This window comes from Lynx canadensis, chromosome A3 (assembly GCF_007474595.2).
Source record: "Lynx canadensis isolate LIC74 chromosome A3, mLynCan4.pri.v2, whole genome shotgun sequence".
Classification (NCBI taxonomy): domain Eukaryota; kingdom Metazoa; phylum Chordata; class Mammalia; order Carnivora; family Felidae; genus Lynx; species Lynx canadensis.
Window position 1 is genome coordinate 85834192 of NC_044305.1, and position 18487 is coordinate 85852678.

An 18487-nucleotide genomic window follows, 5' to 3' on the forward strand; every position below is an offset into this window, starting at 1 on the left:
GCACCCAAAGGAGGAAATGTGCCGGTTTATCAATTTTTATTCCCTGGCCCCTAGACTAGGAGAAGCCCAAACAAAATCATATCCAAATGAAGGAAAACACCGTTTGCTTTCACATGCCTACTCCTAGCCCACACTCAGCCTTTATGTAGACTCAGAGGGTGCACTGTAAGCCCAGGTGGGTTTGAAGTGAGCGCTGCTGGACTGCCCCCCATCTGCCATTCCCTGTCTCTTAGTTCTTCCCCAGAGGGTCCCTCAGGGGAGGCAGTGAGCCTCTCCAGGCAAGAACTTGTCCTCATTTTCTCTCTGAGCATTCAGTCCACAGCGCGAGGAAACTCACATCTGCGTGTGGAACTGAGCTCAGCAAGGGCCCCAAACTCACAGAGCGCTGGGCTCAAAAAGGCAGGGAGAGGGCTTCGAATGACATTTGAAAGAGGTGGTGAAAGAAGGAGATGAGAAGCTTGACCGGGATGTGGATGCATGTGGCAGGGACTTCTGGAAAGAAAGAGGCTCTTGCACCAGCAGAGGCCCTGGGTGTTGAGGGAAAGAGATGACTTTCAGTAGGTCGGAACGTGTGTGCAGGCAGGACCCAGGACAGACTCAAGTCTCTGGTCAGCCGGTGCAAGCCAGACCGGACTGACTGGACTGACTCACCGCAACTGTGCATACATTCTTCCAGCAGCAGCCCCAAAAGTAAAATGGTGTTTTCAATACTTAAGGCTACACAACTGTTTTATTTTGAGGATAAAAACAAAACAAAACAAAACAAAACGCCATGAGTCAGCCAGGGTGCTTTCTATGGTGATTCAAAAACAATTTTCAAGTCTGAAGTTCTAAGGAGGGAAAACCCCCTCAGTGGGGTTCTTAAAGAAGAGGGTGGCCAGGGCCAGTGGCAGTGATGGTGGCCGGCAGTGAGCACCAGACCTTCTACTGGAGGCATCACCCTGTTCACCCAGTCCCTTGCATTCTTAAAAACAGTTAGTCCTGGGTGGGGACAGCTGGGAACAATAGAACAGCTAGCAGTGCTCCATCACATATTAGCTGTGTGATCTGGGGCAAGTTACCCAACCTCTCTGAACTTGTTTCCTCATTGTATAATGAAGAGGATAAGAGCATCTCCTCCTCATAAGGAGATGGTAAAGATTAAAGGAGTCATATATACACTGCTTAGAACAGTACCTTTGCACATAGTAAATGCTGTGTATTATTATCACTATTAAAAAAATATTTACTATAATAGGAATATACTACTGTACGTCATGGCATTCCATTCATATTGGTGCAAAATGTCTCTTTCTGACATAGAACATTGCATAAGTTTGGGGCGCCTGGGTGGCTTGGTCGGTTGAGCGTCCGACTTCGGCTCAGGTCATGATCTCACGGTCCGTGAGTTCGAGCCCCACGTCGGGCTGTGTGCTGACAGCTCAGAGCCTGGAGCCTGTTTCGGATTCTGAGTCTCCCTCTCTCTCTGACCCTCCCCTGTTCATGTTCTGTCTCTCTCTGTCTCAAAAATAAATAAATGTTAAAAAAAAATAACATTGCCTAAGTTTAAGGTATCCAACATAATGATTTGATACATGCATATATTGCAAAATGTTTACTATAATAAGTCTGATCAACATCCATCACCTCACAGTGTCACAAAGTTTTTTCCTTGTGATGAGAACTTTAAGATTTACTCCCTTAGCAGTTCTTAGCAGCTGTCAAATACACCATACAGTATTGTTAACTACAGTCACCATACTGTACCTTACATCCCCAGATTTTATTTATCTTAAACGTGGAGGTTTGTACCTTTTGACCCCCTTCTCCCAATTCCCCCACCACCCACCCCTCCAACCCCACCTCTGGCAACCACAAATCTGATCTGTTTCTATGAGTTGGGGTTTTTTTTTAGATTCCACATATAAGTGACATCACACAGTATTTGTCTTTCTTCATTTGACTTACTTCACTTAGCATAATGCCCTCAAGTTATGTCCAGGTTATGGCAAATAGCAGGAGTTCCTTCCTTTTTATGGCTGAATAATATTCCATTATATGTGTGTACTACATTTTCTTTACCCATTCATCTATCGATGGACACTTGGGTTGTTTCCATGTCTTGGTTATTGCAAATAATGCTGCAGTGAACATGGGGGTTCAAGAAGAAGATACTTCTTCAGGATAATGATTTTATTTCCTTTGGAGATATACCCAGAAGCGGGATGGCTAGATCATATGGTAGTTCTATTTTTTATTTTTTAAGGAACCTCCATATCCAATTTACATTTCTCCCCAGCAGTGCACAAGGGTTCCCTTTTCTCCACATCCTCACCAGTGTTTGTTATCTTTTGTCTTGTTGATGACAGCTGGCCATTCTAATTGTTGTGAGGTGATATCTCATTGTGGTTTTAATTTCCAGGGAAAGGTCTCTGAAATAATGTCTTTTATTACTGGAAGCAGTGTCACCCAAGGACAGATTGTTTTGCAATATTCAAAATATTTTTCAATGAATTTATCTGGTTAAGTCCATGTTGCTTTGGAAAGCAGCCAAAATGTCTTAATGTGATCTGCTTTTGTAAGTCCCAAAGGATCTCTTTACAAGGGAAGATCTTGGAGATTCATTTTCCTGTTTATGATGTGTATAAAAACTGCCCTCACCCCTATTTCTGAAAGCTGGCCAGGGCTCTGATGCTTGGTGTGCCCCCAGAAACTACTTGTTGACCAGTGGCTTTCTTGAAGAGTGATGAGATCCGAGGCGACAAGATAAAGTCGTGTGTTTTCTAAAGGGAGTACACAGGAAGAGGGCAAACATCACCTCCCACCCCTTCCAGGATCCTGGTTCAGAAGATGCAGGAAGTTTCTCTCCCTTGAAGGATAGCACCTCTAGCCACAGCTCTGGGACTAGCAGAGAGCATCCTTGTAAATGACAGTCCTGAAAGCTTCCTCTGTCATTCTCCCTGCCTTGTCCCAAGGAAATGCAGGAAATGCCCCCTGACCAGGTACTAAAGCAGCATTGTGATGATGGGAAACAGCCAGGGAGCAGAAGGGTCTTGCGAAATGTGGGGTACAAGAGGTTTGTCTCTGTTGCAAAGTTTTCTCCAGGAGTGATATGCAAAACATTTAACAACCTGCAAGGCTCTCCACCCCAACTGAGCCAAATATCAACCCTTTAGTGGCTGGATATGGGGCAGGGGTGGGGGGCAGTCCCCAAAATCCTGGAGGGTTGCTGGGGGTAGAAGGGCAGGCATTCAGATTGCTATTTACTGATCATAAGGAGCATTTTAAAATGTAATGACCAGTATGAGTAGACCAGACACAGTGGTTACTATCAGTCCTGCCCTCTGCCTCAGCATCCTTGCTTCTTGCTGGCCTTGTCTGGCAGAAGAAATCTGAAGGGTGACCTGTGCTGCCTACTGCATTTTGTCTTTCTTAAAGGACCCCATTCCCTCTGGGCTCTTACCCTCCAGCTGAATGGAACCTGGGGTGACTTACTGCCCACATAGCATAGTATTGTCTATCCATCACGACTGATGGGAAGAGACAGGTAATTGGCCAGATAGATCCTGAATCAAAACTTTTTATGTGTTTCCCGAATCGGCCCTCAGGATCCCCAGGTAAACCTTTGGCTTCTAAGATTTCTACGTTGATTCACTGGCACAAAAACACCCACACTGAAAGGGAAAGAGGTATTGGACTATATCACCCTGGACTTATTTGCATTTTCAAAAAGGGAATTCAAGGGTCAATATTTTACCAGAAAGAAATAAAGCTCTGCCTCAGTTCCACAAGGGGCATTGCAGAATGCCCCTTTAAATCATGTGGTGGCCACTCCATCTACTCATAAGTTTGGTCCAATATTACTGAAATCTCTAAGTTGAAGAAGATTAAGAAACCTAAATGAGAAGAGAATCATGGAAAAAAAGAGCTGAAATATATTAGAAAAGTAAATGTTTTGAATGACTTGAATGTGTAGAGAAAAAAGGTCAACAATGAATCAGTGATATGAGAGCGCTACTATTCTAGAAAATGCAGGCAGTCCTGCATTTCATAAATTACATGGATGTTGCAAAGTAATGTTTTATATGTATCGAATTACATAACAAAAGACATTTATGGCAGTTTCTTAAATAAAATCGTAGAAATGTGCCCACTTTCTTGGGAGGTTAATGGTATATCAGGAATCCCAAGTAAAAAGATCTTACTGTATTTTGCCCGATAAAAAATTCTGGTGAGGCAGCTGGCTGATTCAGTCGGTAGAAGATGTGACTCTTGATCTCAGGGTTGTTAGTCTGAGCCTCCTGTTGGGTGTAGACATTACTTAAAAATAAAAATCTTAAAGGGGCACCTAGGTGGCTCAGTCGGTTGAGCATCTGACTTTTGATTTCAGCTCAGGTCATGATCTCACAGTTCATGGAAACGGGCCCCTTGTCAGGCTCTGTGCTGACAGCGTGGAGCCTGCTTGGGATTCTCTCTCTCTCCCTCTCTCTCTCTTTCTCTCTCTCTCTCTCTCTCTGCCCTCCCCCACTCGTGCTCACTCTCACACACTCTCTCTCAAAATAAATAATAGACATTTTTTAAAAAATAAAATAAAAAAATAAAATCTTAGGGGTGCCTGAGTGGCTAGTCGGTTGAGCATCCAACTCTTGATTTTGACTCCGGTCATGATCTTGCCGTTGGTGAGATCAAGCCTCACTTCAGGCTCTGCACTGACAGTGCAGGGCCTGCTTGGGATTCTCTCCCTCTCTCTCTCTGCCCTCCCCCCATTTATGCACGCTCTGCCTCTCAAAATAAATAAACTTTAAAAAAAATAATAAAATCTTTTTAAAAAATTCTGGAGATTGGTTGCATAACAATGTGAATATACTTAACACTACTGAACTGTACTCTTAAAAATGGTTAAGAGGGGCGCCTGGGTGGCTCAGTCGGTTAAGCGGCCGACTTCGGCTCAGGTCATGATCTCGCAGTCCGTGAGTTCAAGCCCCGCGTCGGGCTCTGTGCTGACAGCTCAGAGCCCGGAGCCTGTTTCAGATTCTGTGTCTCCCTCTCTCTGACCCTCCCCCATTCATGCTCTGTCTCTCTCTGTCTCAAAAATAAATAAACATTAAAAAAATTAAAAAAAAAGAAAAAAATGGTTAAGATGATAAGTTTTAGGTTATGTGTTTTTTATCACAATTAGAAAGAAAAAAAAAGAGACCCTGCTATAAAGTTACAGTTCTTCTGATCTTCTGAAATCCAACTATTTAAATGATGCTCTTTAGGTGAAATCAAATCATTATATTTCTGTTCATATAAAGGCAAATATTTTTATTCAGTTTGTTGAGATAGGAAAGTGTGCATGCATCCAGAGTTTTTCCCTATATAAGCAAAATTCTGCTCTGTTTTGTTTTGTTTGTAATGGCTTTGTAGGTATCTTATGAACAGTTTTTAAGGCACCGTAAAAAAGATCATGTCTCATTCACTTTATTAAATTTCAAGAACAGTTTAACAAATTAAGTCCCTTCGACATCCCCAATGACAACTTGCAAGGGACAAAAATTAATCAAGAACTTGATATGCCTTATTGAAATAAAGTCTTCAAATAATGCTTTCCACACCTTAAAGCATAATATTTAATTTGTAGGGCCAGGCAGCCAAGCTTAACATCAGCAAAAGGATTTACTGATAGTCTGTTTAATAGAAACCTGACTGGTGCAAACAGCTCCTTAGCCAAGCATCTTGAGCCTAGACTCATCCTGCTCTTTAGGTCCCTTCCCAGCCTCCACCCATTTCCATCTGGACCCTCCTCACTCTGCAGCTTACAAGATTATTTCTCACTAGCATACAGAACTCTGCCATGGCCTGTCCTCACCCCTGCAGCTCTACACCACACACCACATACACCCAGTCTGTTCTAAACTCTACCTTACTTTGTGGCTTCCCTCATCCCTGCCAGGCTGGCCTTGTGACTTGCCTTATAACCCAGCCACTGCTATCCTCATGCTTGCTGGGTGAAATGAAAAGAGGTGAGCTGTCATTAAAGACAACTGGGTTCCAGTAGATATCTTCCTCTTCACTCACAGGATTGGGCAAATCCTTCCACCTTAACTTCCCCACTTGGAAAATTTAAAAACTGGAACCATATTGTCTCCAAAGTTGCTTCTTTATATTTTTACCTCCTATAAGTAAATCTATTCCTCCCTTTCGAGATTCCCTGGCCTGTGGTTCTCAAAACTGGGTACACATCAAAATGGCCAGAGGATCATATGATGTAAGTAATCAGGGACAGCATGTCCAAACTATATCCATGGAACAATAGTACCTACAAGATGTGAACAGGTATGCTTCAGAACAGGAGTATTTAGACAATGAGTTTGAAAGACACTATTAAACTAAATTGAATAACTGACTTCACTGCAGGACTTCTCAGAATGTTTCATAAGATAATTTGAGCTGTGAATCCCCAAACTTATTTTGACGCTGGAACCCTTCCTTAGCCTATCCCTATCCCCCCACCCTTCCAAATACCTATTAACATACAGACACCTGGAAGGGCACTAGTATTCTACCAAACACTGTTTGGGTAACATAGTCCTAGAGAATGCTCAAACAGTGGAAAGAGCAGATTCCTGAGTTCTGAGGGGCTGCCTCCTTCCTGGCCTGCTCAGAGGCTGCATCGAAGCCAACAAGCTTGACATGCTATGAACATCATTATGCCTTCCTGTTCCCTGTGTGCCCTGCTCAGATCCTATAGGCACTACTCATGGCTGGAATCACCTTGCACGTAACCCAGGCAGACCAGACACTCCTTCTCCAAGCCTCAGGGAATCTGAATTCATGGATTTCTTTGAACTGTTTCACTTAATAGAGTTTTGTGGTGATGGGGACATATTATCTAATGGGGAATATACACAGTTATTCTTTTAAGTTACCATGTAAGCCACATAGGCCTGATTGACTAATGTAAAATGCCTGCCACTCACTACTCTCATTTTAATTATCAAGACATTTGCCCTTTTAAGGCAAATTAGGCAAATAAGACCAGATGAGTCTTAAGAGAGATGAGTTGGGGGTGCCTGGGTGGCTCAGTTGGTTAAGCATCTGACTTCATCTCAGGTCATGATCTCATGGCTGGTGAGTTCAAGCCCCGCATGGGACTCTGTGCTGACAGCTCAGAGCCCAGAGCCTGCTTCGGATTCTGTATCTCCCTTTCTCTCTGTCTCTGCCCCCCCCCCCCGCTTTCTCTCTCTCTCTCTCTCTCTCTCTCTCTCAAAAATAAATAAACATTAAGAAAAAAAATTTTTTCTAAGACAGATGAGTTGGGAGGCCAAAAACATTTGAAGTTTGAGTTCCAAATGCAAAAAAAGAAAAAAGTTGACCTCATTTCTTTGAAAATTTCTTGTACTACATTCTAGATCAACACCCTTGGCATTAGCCTTTGCTAAACAACAGGGTAAAATTACTGGGTCCAGGCAGTACTTGGACAGCACTAACCCACTCCAGTCAGCTGTGAGGTTTCTATTACATTTAGGTTGTTCGTATAGTAGAAAGATTGACTTCTCTGCCATTAGCTGGAATATCCTACTTCCTCGATGTTTTCCACATCAAGTTACCCATTTTCCCTTGTTTTTTTTTAGTTTTAATTAGAAGAATAGGTATTATAAAGTTTGGGTATCAGAATGGAAGTCTAGAATTTAAAGCATGAGAGCAAGCATCCCCTTCCAACTGTGAAATTGAAGCCCTTGTTAGATGGCTTTCAGAGCTCGACTGGCATTTCTTGTTTACACAGCTCTGTTCTGATAGCTTCTCCTCACACAGAACCTATGAGCCATGAGCCAGCAGAAGAGTTAGTGCTAAGAGATCAAGCCAGAAGTCTCAAGATAAGCAGTGTTTTAGATCTAAGGACCCAAAAATCTTTAGCCATCTCCATACAGTATTTATTTGAGCTAACCCCTCTAAGCATGCAAGAAGTAATCATTTGTGAAAAATAAATTACTCTCAATGGTGATATAGTGAGGACTACATAGCAAAACAAAGAAAAAAATTCCTAGAAAAAAATATAATAAAAGTTGTTTCAAATATATATCCAGGCTCATCAGAAAACAGAAGACATTTCCAGGGCCAAAATAAAGAAGGATCTGGAAATCAGATGGTTGCTGACCCTATAGCAGTGGCAGTCCTAGAGGGGGAAGATTTTCTGATCTCAATAACCTAGACATTTGGTTTAATAGTATACATAAAAGTTTGGGAGTTGGAATGGAGTCTTCTGCCTAAAGCTGGGAACTTGCATATAAGGCTAGGCCATGGGCTTGGTGCATGTGTACATGTATGTCCCTAAGAACTCAAAACCATAATCTCTCAGTTTTAGAGTTCAAATGTGTCTTACCTGTGGTTCTGTAAATTGCAAACCGAGAAAAGTTGTCAGTTTGGAAGTACTTAGGAATCTGCAGAAGGAAATTCGAATCCTCTGTGGCATGTTGGTCCCTCAATGCAATCCTCATAGGATTCCCATAGGGAAATGCAAATTACCCATGAGCTCACAATCCCAAATTACCAAATACCCAAGGAATATTATTACTCAGATTCCTTGAGGTTTTATAATACACATGGAAAGCACAAAGACCAGAATTTAGATAAGGAAGTCAGGCCCAGTGAGTGGTTCCTTTGTCCTCTCCAGAGTTAACAATGGTTAAGTAGCAGGTACATCAAAAGTTCTCTAAACACCATCATCTCTCCTATAACATGTGTCCCTAAAAATACCACTGCATTATGGAATTTGGGCTGCATGAAAATAACAGGACTAATGGGGGAAATGAGTTCAGAGGAGAGCATTCAAACCTGTGTAATCTAATAAAACAATACACTTCAAAAAAATGAATAATAAACCCAATAAAACTCTGCCATTTTAAGCATCTTAGATTCTTAATTTAAATTATGCTACAGTAAATATACCACTTTGCCTCGATTTGTAAAAATAAACTCCTGAAGTTTCCCGGGGCATGTGAGTATGATGTAGCACTGTGGCTTTGAGTTACAGAGGCAGAACGGAAGGAAGGACATTCTTAGGACGAAGTGTCACGACACCAGAGGTGGACGGCTGTGACTCACTGTCTTGTTATTCCTTCTGCGCCAGCTTAAAATAGGAGTCCAGCCTTTGTTGTTTTGCCAGGTTCTTCTTTTCATAACAAAAAAAAAGACAATTTCTGTGGTTTCCAGTCAGACCTCATGCCACGAAAGTGCTGTTCTGCTGCTCACGGTGCGATAACCTTTTCTCCAATCCATGGCACGTGCCTCAATCCTCTTTAAGGCCAATGATGGCTCCCATTGAGTCCCAATCTCCTTTCTTTTGGTTCTTCAGTGTGGCCTCTGACGAAGCTCAGTGTGGGCACTTTTACTCGTGTTGGTCATAGGATACCCCATCTTCTCTCGTGTTACAAGCTTCTCCTCCACACGCTTAAGCCTCTCCTCCTTCATTCAATCCCTGGATTCTTATGAGCAGGACACACACTGGTTTTGAGGATGTATATTCAATGCTTTCATGAGGAAAAGCACATAAGCTCAGGAGCAAATATGACTTGCATTGAACAAGGGTAAACGGAAGTGAGAAAGCAGCCACGGTGTGTGGGGGTTTGTGTGTGCCTCCCAGGCCACTGCTGGCAGCTGGACAGCACCTTCACATTCACCCGATGCTATTCAGTGGCACCAAATATAATTCCCTCACACTTTAATATGTTTAATGTTATGTTATGTGATTTTTACCACACAAAAAAACTAATATAGGGGGGCCTGGGTGGCTCAGTCAGTTGGGCGTCCAACTTTGACTCAGGTCATTATCTCATGGTCTGTGGGTTCAAGCCCCATGTCAGGCTCTGTGCTGACAGCTCAGAGCCTGGAGCCTGCTTCGGATTCTGTATCTCCCTCTCTCTCCCCCCCTCCCCTGCTGTGTTCTATCTCTCAAAAATAAATAAACATTTAAAAAGCTAATATATATATTATATATAATAAACTAATAAAACTATAAAAACTAATATATCATATATATATATATCATATATATCATAATATGATATATATCATATATATTAAATATATATCATAATATCTTATATATCATATATATTACATAATACATATTACATATATATCATATATATTATATATATATAGATATACATGTTATATATATTATATATATTATATATACCTATATATGTATATATACATATATATATATATATTATCTATATTCTAATAATAAAATATCATAATATTATCTTATTAATTTACTTATATATTTCTATTTTATATATATATACATTATATATATCCATTTATATCTAACTTTATATATATCTAATATAATATAATAATTATTAATAATAAATATTATATATATTAATATATATTATATATGTATATAATATACATATATATGTAATATATATTATATATATATAAAATCTTCTCTTTTGCCTCATGAAAAATCAAATTTTGAGGTACACTGATCTCACAGTTTACTGATTTTATGCCAAGTTTACCTACCACATATGAACAGATTCACATATTACATACCTGTATTGTAATAAAAGAGACTGCAATTGTCACCTTCAAATTTTCAGGAAGCCTTAATAGAAATTTAGTTTGGGACACTATGCTTGGAAAGTGGACTCTTGAACTACAGGCAAGTGAGTTTACTTGGAGGCTGGGGCTAGGGAATAGAATGGGGTATAGATGTATCCAATGAAGTGCTATAATTAATATAAATCCAACCTATGACCCTAATGAGATCCTCGTGATGCATCTAAGTGTCACAACCAACTCTCAGCAGTTGGCACTGTTAGCATATTAACTGCTAAAGAAGCATTTATATGGACAGTTGAGAGACCAGTCCTGAATCTTGAATCATTCAAGTGCTTATCTGAGAGGCAAGGAAGTTTAGAATAATAAGGAATGCTTTCTTTATTTACCTTTTCCTCCGTGGGAATGCAAACCCATTCTTCCCAGAAATAGTGACTGAGTAACAAGCATTGAGCCACATGCCAGAGATGAAAGATGGCCAAGAACACACATGTCTTCTAGGGGCTGAGAGTCCAGTGCAGAAGAAAGATGCAAAGATGCAGACATGAACAGTTCAGTGAGTTCACTGCTGACAGTGCAGACCGTGAAAGCTAAGATCCGTGTCCTAACTCCCAGGGAACTATCTGGCTAGGATTGCTCCAGGGCCAGGTCCAAGAATCCAGGCCCTGCCAGCTCTGCAGGCAGATGAGCACAAATGCTCACTAGAGAAAGCAAGAGAGTGCCTGCAGGCAGAGCTGAGAGATTCCTCCAGAAACAGTTCCATGTCTTCCCCAATGCGCTGACAAACAGGCAATTGAGATCCCATAGTTCCTGACAATAGAACAGGGACACCATAATTGTTAGACTGAAACATTTTCGAAACCAGTGTTTTTAATCAGCCATAAGCAACTCTCAACAGGAATGTCTGACCTGAAGCAACAACATACCCCTGAATACCTAACTGAAGCTAGCATTGTTAGAAATAAGCTAATTCATAATTCTCAAAGTGTGGTCCATGGACCAGGAACATAAGCGTCATTTGAGAATTCGTTAGAAATACAAGGACCTCGCTCCAGACCAACTAATGAGAAACTACAGAATGCAGCCCAGAAATCTGTGTTTTAAGAAGCCCTCCAGGTACCTCTGACACTCAGTGAAGTTTAAAATTGAGTTCAAATTAGAGGACATGTTCCTAATTTTGTTAACAGAGTAGTATTTTTTAAGCGGTTCTCTTGAACTTGGTCTGGACAACACAACTGGTTGTGCATCAAGGAAGTGTCTCCTTTGCAACAAGAGAACCACACCTTCAGTGTAGAGGGGGTTCCGGGAGATGCTTCTCATCCAGGTTGTGTAAGGATACTGAACCCCTAAATACAGTTTATGGAGAAAGGGAACCCAAAAAGAAGTCCTCTGTTTTGTCCCACTTCTCAAGCCATAAGATGAACATCTGTCTAAAATGAGCTCATACAGCTTAGCCTACAGCCAACTGCTGCCACAGAGAGGAGTCAGAAAAGATAAAGAGGAGAGATGTGAAATGGTGGTGTGGACATAGCAGGGGACCACGTGGGAATAGCCCGGCCTGGCATCCTCCTGCTTCTCATGAGCATGTTGACCTGACTCACGGCTTTAAATGGAATGTCTGGTGAGCCAGTGTGGTTCTCATCTGGTAGAAGAGAGGTGCCTGTGTGAAAAACTGCGTAGATTACATTCTGCATTCCACTACACAGGACGGTAGCAGTAAAGTTAGCAAGAGCAAACCAAGTGGCAATGATCAAAATATACAAATTAGGAGCAAAACTTGAATACTTCTAGAGGAAAAAAAAATAAGCAAAATAAACTCACCAGGTGCTATATTTCGCCTTAACATTTTATAAAATTAATTTTCAAAGAGAGCATTACAGAGACCTAAACGGTTGAACTTGACTCATAAGACCAGAGTAAGGTTCCTAGGTATCAAACAGGATCTAGGTATATATGATCTTCCTACTGTGTTCATACCATGCCGGCTCTACCTCCACACCTTCATCATTACCATTTCCAGTAGCCAGACTCAGGGGTGTACGCAAAACTTTCATTTGTTTTGACTCAATGAGAAGCTGTCAGTAAGATTTCAGTTTAATAAGTTTCTACCTGGTCTTTTCTTTCCTTTATCCATACAACAGCCTCTGTCAAATCCTATCTCATGTCTACCTACGCAAACATGGCTAAAACTGATAAGAGGGGAGAGGGGGAATTTCTCCCAAGTTACAGCAGAGATAGTTTCAAGAAATTCTCAGATAGCAAAGAAACACTAATAGAATTCAGAAGTCCATATTCCATCTCATTTTTCTTATCCCCTTTACCTCAAGACAGAACTTACATCAACACAGAAGGATTTCCAGGGCAGTTCTCCCAAGGAAGCAAATGGTCACCTTCTGCCCATTCAAAATACCCAAGCTAAAGACGGTAGTAGGTGGAGAAGTGCTGCCGGCCTCTGGAGGAAAAGCATGTCCCCAGATTTACCCGCCATTCAGTTCTACCATGTTATTCCGTAAATATGTTTATTGAATGTTCTCCTTTGAAACATTAATTAAGGAGCTCTTCAACCTACCATCTTCTATGTGTCCCCCTAATGGGGAAGGATCTGACGAGCCCACTCACAACCAAGAGGAATCTCCCGGAACCTTCTAAGAAGGGCAGTGGGCCAAATCAAGCCTTCTCTTGGCAGTGCTTAGCCCTGGTTCTAACTTGCGTTCTAGTTAGAAATAAACACTTTCTAGTCACACTAGTTGGAAGCAAAGAAGTGTTGAATTAATCTGTTAATTAAAAGTGCTACAAAAGACACTGGGCTATGTGAGATCCCATAGAGGAGAGCTTGAGGGATAGCAAGCATTTAGGCTACAAGTGAGAAGCAATGGGGTGCATGGAAGAAGCAGAAAGGTGACCAAGACGCTGAAGCTCAAAAAGTGAAGGGAAGAGTGAAGAGGGATGAAGTGGAGAGGTGGGGCCACATCACACAGGCCTTGTGGAGATGCAGTTTGAGTTTAATCCAGTGGGCCCTGGGCCACTGCGCAGCAAGGCTGTGGTGGTACCGCAGGCTCAAGAGCGACACGGTATGTTGCCCAGCTTCTCTTCTAGGCATGAGCTCTGGTCTTCCGCAGGGGTGAGGTGGAGAGGGCCGACGTGCAGAGCACTCCTTTGGGGGCCCATGTGCCGGTCTTGGCACGGGGCTTTGGCTCATTCACAGACAGCCCGTCCAGCTTCGCAGCTTGGAATAATCATGTCATGACTTCAACTTTGCCTGTCTGGATCAAGCTTTGAAACACTCTCCTGTTGTCCTATGGCAAGCTGCTCCCTGTCCCAGGGGAGGAGGCTGGGTGGTGGTGGAGCTTGAAGCACCAGGAAGACTTCTTCCTCATTCCTGCTCAATGCAGCCAGACACCCAACCAGTAAGGCCAGATTGGAGGTGCCTAATCCTGTTTACCTGAACATGGTAGCATTTTTCCAGAAGCTCAGGTGCCCATTTACAGTGCGTAAGCATGGAATCTGGATTACAGATTAATACTTAATAAATTTTGTATCTTGGCATTGTCTTGTAGGTCCCCCTTCGGACATTCAATAGTGGATGTAGATGTAGAATTCAATAAATACTCAGTAAGTGACACTGAACGGCAACCGCAGTTGGGTTGGTCTGAGTGATAGGCCACGTGGTGCTGCACTTCCTGGCTGATGTCATGTGCCTACACATATGTGGTGAAACATACTGATGCTCACCACCCTGAAGTCCCTGGTCACTCTCAAGCCCCCTGACCACTTTCTGAACACCAGCCTCCTGTCTTACTCATTTTATGAAGCTCTGGCTTGGAAACCACCATACATAGTCATTTAGTATACGCAGGGAGTCAAGTGAAACCTTCCTTAAAGGGGTAATAAAGGAGAGACAGAGAAAGGAGAAAGGAAAGAAAGGAAAAGGAGAATAATAATGCACACACCATTTACTGAACACCCACTCTATACCAGATGTTTGACAAACATTATTGTTCATCATGACGCTACAAGGTCACATTATTCCCATTTAACAGATTAGGAGAGTAGAGCTCAGGGAGGTTCAAGGATTTGTCAAATCTTCACAATCAGAAAAAGGCTGGTCTGGGGTTCGCATTGGACAACGATGCTACACTTCCATGTGGTGAGGGAGGAAGCTGGTAGCACTGTGAAGACAGAAGCCCAGCTGTTCTGCATGGAACCTCTCTGTATGCCCAGCATACTTGCCATGCACACTGCCCACAGCACTCTTGTCAACATCTGTCTGGGTTTCCCAAATATCCTGCTCTCCCTCTCACTCCCCTCCCAACCCTGCCCTAAGAAAAGAGATGCATTCCAGATTGCCATCCCCAGCTCCTCACTCCTCCCTCCAATTTCTGGACATTTCCTGTTTTCAAATCATCACATTTCCTGTTTTAAAATCAGTAATGGCCCTCCTCAGAGATTTCCCTTAAGGAATTCAGAGCCAGTGTTGAGTGGGTGAGCAAAATCATGGCTTCGTGCTTTCCAAAGACCTTCAGAAGGCTTCCCACAGTGGCCAGGAAGTGGAGGCAGATGAAATGGCAGCTTGAAACCCCTGGAGCCCTTAATCTCTGCCTCTTAATTAATTGAATACCATCCTTTTAGATGGCTGGAGTCTTCGTTCTCTGACTGGTGTTAATACAACGTCAAGTCAGTAGCCTGTCTCAATATACAGAGATGACATTACAGATAATGGTAGTGTGGGTGAGAGCAGTGGGGATCAGAGCCCAAATGAGGCCCCAAATAATCATCAAATCAAAGGAGACATGTGCTCGTGAGGGAAAGGTGAGGAAGACCTTGATGCCCAATAGGCAGCCAGGTCAGCAACCGGGAGAGCTCTCCAACTAAAAGATTAAGGATCTGGTTCGTCCTGTGGGCAGTGCCTGAGTATCCGGGCACAAACAGCCCTGACACTAGGACATCAAGAGATATATAATAAGTCTGTATTTACCAGAATTGTCTAAGGAAAAGACTACACGTAGGGGACTCAAAATTCTAATAAGCATGGGGGGAGAGGAGGGAGCCCCCAGGGGACATGGCCAAGCCGCTTTGTAAAAGACTCTAATATAATTAACTACAGGGGCTTTCCTTTTATGCATGGGGTGAGCAAATTGGGGACAAGCAAGAGGAGAAGCTGCTCACTGTCACCAAACCATCCTCCTCCCATGTGTCGATCATCCTCTTATTGATTAGAAGGGGTTCCAGATCGCTTTCCCTGCCTAGACTGTCCACATATCTCTCTTCAGCCCTGATGATGGGGAAGTTGCAGCATACAATCTTATAGCATTGTAATGTAAATCTCTGTACCCCTTAAATGTCAGGGTCCTGAAAGAAATCCCTGGTTATCCCTCCTTTGCTGCCCTCTGTCGGGAATTGGTCTGACCATCACACTCTCCCTCCTGGGGCAGGTACCATTTGGGGCCGGCGACAGTTAACAAGACTGCCAGTAGTTTGAGTGTGGTCCATACCTGACCCATTTCTGCAGCATCATCTTAACTTATATTGGGTGTAGCTCTTTGTTAAATGTGTAGCAGTTTGGATTGGTAGATAGAGGATTTGATGCATGAATGACTGGATGCATAAGTGAGTGAATACATTTGCAAGATAGCAACCCCGGGATAAGAGATGAAACTTACTTGTGGAATATTTTTTCTCTGTATAAAACAGACACAATTGAAAATGGAACCCTCAGTCTGGATCATGCTCTAACTAACTGAGCTATTCTGCCCAGAAAGACACATCATGGCATTGATTAAGCCTTTCTTGCTTGGGCCCATTGTGGTGGTAATTATGGCCATACTACCAAGGCATTTCTTGAGGACAGGCCTGTTGGAGGGCAGGTGGCCAAATATTTCCACTGACTTGTTCTCTTTTTTTTTCCCCCTTTTCAGATTATCAAGGAGGTCCCTCCACCCCCTGCTGAGGAGAGTGAGGTAAGTGACAAGAGCAGGGTGCAGCGGGACGGACAGAGTGGTAAAGTGTAGCAGAGAGTGGGCTGGGCTGGCCCAGGACTCAGGCCCCTGCAACACAGAGCTGAGTCAGGCCCAGGCTCCCATTGTATCTGAGGTAGCAGGGAGGGAAGTTTTTGGTCCTTTCCGAACCAAGGTTGAACAAACTGGACTGACCAAGGTTAACAGAAGCTGAACTGAACTGCAGCCACGGACAGAATAGTTTGGGAGCATTTTCCACCTGCAAAGATAAAATCTGAGATGCAAATATAAATATTTTTATCAATACAATTTTTCCCTTTAAAACGGACATTTTAGATTTCTCTTTTCCCTGCAGACTATGCTTCATGTATGTAGATCAGGGCAAATTTGATACATTCTCCAAACAATTAGTGATTCTAGGAACAGCCTGATGCTGAAGTATTCCATTTTTCTTTAATTTAACACAATGCCTAAAGATTAGCCAGGCAGTAATAATAATGTATGGGAGGGCGGGGGAGGTGGTGGTGGGAGAAGATATGCTAATATCCTGGCCTTGCTCCCAAATCTTCATCATTTGAAGGGAGGAAAAACATCTTAGACTCCACCATAAATGGGCCAGTAAGCAGTTCTGGTGCAAGCGTGGCCTAGAGTAGAATATGGTGGAGGCATTAAAGGCTAATGGTGAGAAGGAGAATCCCTGGGCCGGAGTACCCGGCCGGTGGCTTTTCTGATCCTCTGATCACTCTCAGAGCAACAGGCCTCCTTTGGATGCATCACTCACCAATTTAGAAGCCAGGGTACAGGTCTGAAAACAGTGGGATCAAAAGACACAGGGGTGAGGATTCAAGTTCACAGTCCTCAATCCCTAAGGTCTATTGTATGCAAACTGAGCACTGCCTCCTGGCCATTCCTCTAACCAATGCCTTCATCAAGTTTCCTGCATACAGAAAGAATAATGATTGAATTTAACATTCCACCAGTCTGTTATATCCTGAACCATATGCATGTAAGCCAAGGGATTTAATAGCTGCACTCAATTAAAGCACATATTGTTGGAATGCTAACTTTTTGCCCAGAAATCAAGGGAGGAAATTACATTGCTGTGCAAAGAGGGAGGATAAAACCCTCTTTACATCCACAAAAGCCTTTCTTAATCCTTCAAGAGAAAGCACCGTGGCTAGTTCCACGGGTTCCAATTTGGCTGTGTTTCTGTTATGTGCAGCTGTCTCTTATATTCCCAAAGGAAAATAGGGCAAGAGGCTTTTGCTTGATGAAGTTGCTCTGTTTGCCCCGAGGTGAAGAATGTTCCCTCCCCTTATTATGTTCAGTTAAAGGAGCTGTTGCCCTTTTTTCTGGTGCTGACTCTGCATTTGCCTTTGGAAGCAGCCACTGTGGTCGAAACACACCAGGGGACTTAGGTACAAGACCGTGGGGTGTGGTTTACCCAAAACCACCTAGTTTCATCTAATATTTCTATAGAAGTCCTACTTTTACCTGAAGAAGGCAGACCTGGCTTCTGAAACAGAAGGACAACCCTAGGATGCTTGAGATCTAAAGGGTTGTGTTAGACCTCAAGGAGCTTCTGGGCTGGCTGGGGCAGACTGCAGGCTGTGCTGATCACTCAACATGTTTGTTGGCCTTGAAAGTTCCTTGGCCTTGTGAGTTAAGCAGCCCTAATCTCCTTCCTAATATGTTTCAGCAGAAAAAAAGAAAGAAAGAAAGAAAGAAATCCCACAGGAACAGATAACATAATCTATACCTACATAGTATCTTACACAGTGCCCTGAAAATCATAGTCTGAATCTAGACTTCTAGAACCCTCTCCATTCCAGCTCCCTGCATTTAAATCCTGTCAATCCTTCAGGTACAGCTCATGTGCTATTATCTCCACAAAACGCTCTATAATTCCTTCCATCAGGACTAATTTCTCATTTCCCCCTTCTCTGCATTCCCAGGGTATTTTATTGATCTTTTCTTCTGCATCAAAGGTTAAGTTC

General features: G+C 42.7%; 1 protein-coding gene across 1 annotated transcript in view; it reads left to right on the forward strand.

The window, feature by feature from the left end:
- Nucleotides 1-18487, forward strand: part of ANTXR1 (ANTXR cell adhesion molecule 1) — a 220721-nt gene that overhangs the window by 133393 nt on the left and 68841 nt on the right. Inside the window, exon 14 of the mRNA XM_030310743.2 lies at nt 16452-16493. Coding sequence (XP_030166603.1) covers nt 16452-16493 — 42 coding nt within the window. The remainder of the gene's footprint in view (nt 1-16451; nt 16494-18487) is intronic.